The sequence below is a fragment of the Lepisosteus oculatus genome, chromosome 5 (genome assembly GCF_040954835.1).
Source record: "Lepisosteus oculatus isolate fLepOcu1 chromosome 5, fLepOcu1.hap2, whole genome shotgun sequence".
NCBI lineage: Eukaryota > Metazoa > Chordata > Actinopteri > Semionotiformes > Lepisosteidae > Lepisosteus > Lepisosteus oculatus.
In genome coordinates, this window is record NC_090700.1 from 32,781,874 (window position 1) to 32,788,098 (window position 6,225).

Below are 6,225 nucleotides of genomic sequence, written 5' to 3' on the forward strand. Positions count from 1 at the left end.
GCGATTCCCTCATTTTCTCAGTGATTGGGGCGACTTTGAGTGTTCTTCGCACCTTTTCATTCATGACATGGTCTAGTCTTGTCAAGCCAAGGGTCCATCGCAGCATCTTCATTTCCATCGTATGGAGTGCCTGTTCATGTTTCTTTGTCGTTGGCCAGCATTCAGTTCCATATAGGGCCACTGGTCTGACCACTGAGCGGTAGACTTTGGATTTTAGGCGTAAAGGGGATCTTCTTGTCGCACAGTACTCCAGTGACCTGCTGCCATTTCATCCAAGCGGTGCTGACTCGCGTCTTGGAGGGTAGTGCAGTCGGAGTTGACACATGAGCCTAGGTACTTGAACTGTGTCACTTTGTTCAGTTGGGCCCCACCAGCTGCGATTGTGCCATCAGTTTGATCACCGCATTCTAGGTACTCCGTCTTCTTGATGTTCAATTTCATCCTGAATCATTCAAGGTGCATCTTCCACTCCTGTACTTGTTGTGAGCCAAAGTCAACAAATTCCACAAAAGTCTTAGCTTCTCTTAAGTTGCTAGCTAGATGTGGTCATTCTGTTAGTAGTTGGGCAGCTAAATTGCTTACTATCTCCAAAACAGTCTTTAGTCTGTCTCCTCCTTTCATCTGGTGCAGTTTGCATAATGGAGGACCTGCCTTCTGTTTCCAGTCATCTGACAACAGTCTTTTGAGGTAATTCCCCACAAATGTCTGGTAAAATAGCATGTGAAATAAAAATGTACTCTTTTAGAAAAAAGTAATCTGAAAGTTACAGATTCGTATGCATTCCTGTGCAGTTGTCATTGTTTAATAGCATGGTACATTTGAGTAGTGTTTATAATTATTAAACTAACGTTACTGTTCTGGAGACTGTATGCATATCTAAACAGTTTAAAGAAACAAGAAAACAATGGCGAGATTATCAGATGTACATTATAAACACCCACACCTGGAAAACATGAATTAAAAGTGATTATGGGAATCATAATAATCATTTACAATGCAACCAATAAAGCTACTTCCAATTAATATATGTAGAATGTGTAAAAATCAAATACAAAAACACTTGAAAGGCTTCATTTCAGTCTTTTATTGAAGATGCTATACCATTGTGATAATCAACTTCACACAAACCCAGTCTCAATTAGTCAAATGTGATCTGAGCAAGTGTGCATAAATGTAATATACATTAGCAGTATAAACTACTAGGTGCTGTTGTCCTGTGAAAGCATTGTTAAAAAAAAAAATTTTTAGAAGCATCATTTAGAAGCCGTGGCAAAAATGGCTTGGAAAGCTATTTTCTTGTCTTGCTTATCCTCCATTTGAACATCAGAGAAACCAGTGGCTCGTAGGGCCTCCATGTAGACCTCGGGTTTCCAGTTATCATTTAGAAGAATGTTCATTGAAGCTGCCTTCATGCTTGTAGAGAGTCTGAGAGTTGTTACCATGAGACCACCTGCCAAAACACAGCATCACAGACGGCACATTACAGAATTGAATGTAGGATTTAAAATCATCAAATGTAACATTCACCACAGTGGGTGGTGAAACAAACAAAGGATCCCTTTGTCTCTTAGTTTCTTCTCATTGTATTTGAGGTTTTAAGATTTTTAGTCTCCATCAAAACTAGGTTCATAACTACCCTCTTTAAGATCTGGAATCAGCTTTATTCCAGCACTATAAAACAGCTGCCTTCATAAAACACTTCAGCCCACCTGGTTTCATCACCCTGTGGATTTCTGAGGTTCCAGCCTTCAGATCAGGCCAGAAATAGTAGCAGTTGCAGTGGTAGACCTTGTCCACACTGCTGTCAGGCAGGGGGATGGCCATGTTGTTGCCATTGAAGAGAGTAACCTTTCCAGATTCAATCTCAGCCCTCATCCTTTCACTGGCCTTTTGGAACATGTACTCAGAATGATCAACCCCAAACAGCTTTCCCCTAAAGCCTGTGAGGAGAGGAGCAGCTGCCTGGAGCCCCAGTCCAACCCCAAATCCCAACTCCAGCACCGTGTCATCTGGCTGAATCTCGGCAAGCTTTACTGCATTTTCTTCCTGGACACGGTTGTGCCATAAGAAGAACTTGGTCAGTATCCATCCTGTTAGAGATTTAACAGGTTTTCCAAACTGTTGGTTGAGCTTTCTTGTCAGCATTCCTGTAAAGAAACAAAGGAAATGTAGATGTAAATTACCAAATGTGTAATGGATTTAAAATAGTTTCACTTAAGGATATTGTTAAATGTAAGAATGGAACTCATTTACATTGTCAATGAAACAATTTCTGTAAATATTTTAAATCATCATCACAAGTCTCCATGGGTTCACTGCTTGTTGGTGCCAATCATTTCTTCTTCTGATGTTGGTCAGTAAAGTACTGGATGACAAAGACTATGTAGCTCCTTCTAACTTACAGTAAGTCTTCTATATCATCTGCCAACTGTTCATGACACTTCATTTGTGGAATACAAATGTGGAATGTGTCAATGTGGAATACACTTTTTAAAAGTCTAGTGCAGATTTAGTTAATACTTTATTTTCTGAAAGGCATATTGTATATTTGAATACAATTAGATGCAGCAAATAAAGAGTGGTGTGGGTACTTTTTATTATTATGAGCAGGGAATGTAGAAAAATGAAATAAATTGTAGATTTCAGAGAGAAAAACGGGTCCAGACGCCAGCTTGCCTTGCTAGCCAGTTATAACACCTGTTTGCGATTAATTACTGTTCTCAGCACAGCAAGACAGTGAAGTAATAAACAAAAGCCACAGACTTGAAAATACAATCAAATATTTACAATTAACAGAAACACACAATCTTTGCTAGTATTATTTACAATAATTGTGGGTACTTGGACCCAGCATTTTACAGAACCAGAAAGCCTTGCACATGACATTTATTCCCATGGAAAATGGTTTTACGGCAAATGAGGAAAAAAAAAACTTATCGGAAATCATGTGTACTCAAGTTGAAACAGTTCCCTAAACGGATGCTAACCGAATCTTTCTTCATGTACCAAATAGTGCATCAAACTTTAAGGGACATTTGTCTGACGGGAACCACAAAAAGGAATTAAATATTCACAAAACATGAGACAACAGTCCCTTTCCTAAATGTGAAAATCATTTTTCAGTGCTCAGATTGCCTGGGAAATGTTGCGTTGTCTCGCTTGGAATGGAGGGAGTCTACTCACTGTGCAGTTTCTTAATTGGCTGATAGATATAAAGTAAGTTCATTGTTTCATTTCAGTAAAACAATAATTCGTATTTGCTCCTGGAACTGTTCTGTAGTGATCTGTGTTGGATAAGAAAGACTTCGCCAAGTATTTAACAGCAAAGCTGCTTTTTTTCCCCTTGGTTTTGCATCTCCTTTGAAGAAAGCCAAGTGTACAACAGGTGAACACTAAACAGGTTAGCCGTAAGAAGTAGCCAGTTTTAAATATTCAAGGCAAGCTGTTATAATGTTAACATTCTTTTTCATACTGTAGGTCAATGTAAAAAATAATTATGTGAGAAAAAACCATTTAAATACAGCTTACCGTGATGCACTTTATTGATGATCAAAATGACTGAATTGGTATTATGGACATTGAGCAGTTTCAATTCAGTCAGAAGAGGAATCAGTGGGGTTCTATTCACAAAGATTGTGACTTCTAAGATTCTGAAGTTTTTGACGATTCCAGTTCATACTCAAATTTGATCTTACCCATGAATTTTAATTAAATTTGGAAGTGACTCCAACTCTGCAATACATCAGTTATATTGTAATTGGTTGACTAATTTCATGCCCTTAAGCCATATGAAATAAACCTTTTCCCCCTCCCCCAATTTTTCTAAACGGACTCTAAAAAAAACTGAACCTTTTTAAACTTATTTAAACTTGCCAGGGAGAACTAGTTCCTAATATTTGACAATTAAAATGACAACATAACTCATATCAAGTAATTATTTTTGTAAATCAACGTCTTTACCTGAGTTTTGTTTATGTAGCAAATACGAAGATGATCCCAACATGTTGTTTTTTTGTTTTGTTTTCATCTTTTGTAAACCTGATACTTTCATATTGCATTTTGAGTTTTACTACTCCGTTTTTGTTCGGGTATTGAAACGTAATACAGAGAAATTTGTGTGAGGCTTCCACAACATATTTTTTAAACTGCATACCTGAAAAGGTAAAAATTATTTGAAAGTTAGTTATAAAATCATTTAAGTTTTATAACAGTAAGGACCAAAGTTTCTCGTACCCAGGCTGTACTGCACCACCATTAATCAAGACCAGACCCACGACCGGTCATCATTTACAACTGCACCACCTGTGCTCTTCTAGCTTTTGTCTGTATTTTATTAACACTGTTAATTTCTTTCTGGCCTATTTTAGTCTTCGAAACACTATTATGTTAACTGCATTCCCAAGCTATTAAAAAACGAAGTGTTTCAAAGACAAAACGTCCCTTAAAAACACATAACAGTTTTACCTACCTTATCTTTGTTCAGCAATTGAAGTTGAAAACACCACTTTTTGTAATTATGTTATATTCTAGTACATGCTACTTGAATCATTATCAGACTGTCGGTGCCTTTTATAAAACCGCTCCTTGGCTCCATGCTGACTTTTGAGTTCAAAATAAAAGTCCCAAAAGGGGTTGGGCTTTTGGGGTTCCCAAAAGTCACACAAGGCGGGCTGAGAGCAGCGCCTGGGGCCGGGAATACGGGACTGTATATAGTGGGACTGAGGCTGGGAGACAGCCTCATCCCTTCGTGTGTGTGTGTGTTAGTGTAGGAGCAGCGCTTTAACCCTGTTCCCTGACCGCTGCTTTCATTATATACGGTATCTCTCCTGTCAAACTTCCTTCTGACCTGTTTGACAGGATTTGGGCTGTGGTGAACAGTGGAAAAGACGCCCTGTGGAGAGTGGGGAACATGGGGGTGTTCAAAGGCATCGAGGTTCCAGTCAAGGCAGCAGGTAGCCTGGCCCTGTCCATTACCCAAGAGAACTATCACCTCAGAGATCTGTGGAGAGAAGGGAAGGAGGAAGCAGAAAATCTGTGGATAATAGAGGGCATAGGACGGTACCTCAAGAATCTGTGATAAACATTACCATGTAAAAGTAAAGAATGGGATTTGTGCTGTTTTGGAGTGATTAAAAATTAATTGGAAAAATGCACCTGCACAAGATAAATTGTTGCTATGTAACTGTTACCTTGTCTAAACATAATGAGATGTGTTCATATATACTGTTTTAAGTATATATACAGTGGTGTGAAAAAGTGTTTGCCCCTTCCTGATTTCTTATTTATTTGCATGTTTGTCACACTGAAATGTTTCAGATTATCAAACAAATTGAAATATTAGACAAAGATAACACAAGTAAACACAAAATGCAGTTTTTAAATGAAGGTTTTTATTATTAAGGGGAAAAAAAATCCAAACCTACATGGCCCTGTGTGAAAAAGTGATTGCCCCCCCCCCTGTTAAAACATAAATCAACTGTGGTTTATCACATCTTTGGAAAGCTGAGTTCAATTTCTCTAGCCACACCCAGGCCTGATTACTGCCACACCTGTTCTCAATCAAGAAATCACTTAAGTAGGACCTGCCTGACAAAGTGAAGTAGACCAAAATATCCTCAAAAGCTAGATGTCATGCTGTGATCCAAAGAAATTCAGGAACAAATGAGAAACGGAGTAATTGAGATTTTATCAGTCTGGAAAAGGTTATAAAGCTATTTCTAAAGCTTTGGGACTCCAGCAAACCACAGTGAGAGCCATTATCCACAAATGGTGAAAACATGGAACAGTGGTGAACCTTCCCAGGAGTGGCCGGCAGACCAAAATTGCCCCAAGAGTGCAGCGATGACTCATCCAAGAGGTCACAAAAAAACCCACAACAACATCCAAAGAACTGCAGGCTTCACTTGCCTCAGTTAATGTCAGTGTTCATGACTCCACCATAAGAAAGAGACTGGGCAAAAATGGCCTGCATGGCAGAGTTCCAAGACGAAAACCACTGCTGAGCAAAAAGAACATAAAGGCTCGTCTCAGTTTTGCCAGAAAACATCTTGATGATCCCCAACTTTTGGGAAAATACTCTGTGGACTGACGAGACAAAAGTTGAACTTTTTGGAAGGTGTGTGTCCCATTATATCTGGCGTAAAATTAACACAGCATTTCAGAAAAGGATCTCATACCAACAGTAAAATATGGTGGTGGTAGTGTGATGGTCTGGGGCTGTTTTGC

At 38.8% G+C, this 6,225-nt stretch overlaps 1 protein-coding gene across 3 annotated transcripts; it reads right to left on the bottom strand.

Annotated features, from left to right (window-relative positions):
• Window positions 1–1,069: 1,069 nt before the first annotated feature.
• Window positions 1,070–4,954, bottom strand: LOC102689045 (uncharacterized). 3 transcript variants are annotated; one of them, XM_069190300.1, is made up of 3 exons: window positions 4,847–4,954; window positions 1,710–2,147; window positions 1,070–1,450 (listed from the first exon to the last, which is right to left on the bottom strand). In XM_069190300.1, the coding sequence occupies exons 2-3, from the start codon at window positions 2,143–2,145 to the stop codon at window positions 1,254–1,256; spliced, it is 633 nt and encodes a 210-aa protein (XP_069046401.1). In that variant the 5' UTR covers window positions 2,146–2,147; window positions 4,847–4,954; the 3' UTR covers window positions 1,070–1,253. The 3 variants fall into 3 exon arrangements, with proteins under 3 accessions (XP_069046401.1, XP_069046400.1, XP_069046399.1); XM_069190299.1 differs by lacking the exon at window positions 4,847–4,954 and adding an exon at window positions 4,469–4,615; XM_069190298.1 differs by lacking the exon at window positions 4,847–4,954 and adding an exon at window positions 3,961–4,056.
• Between the last annotated feature and the right edge of the window lie 1,271 nt (window positions 4,955–6,225).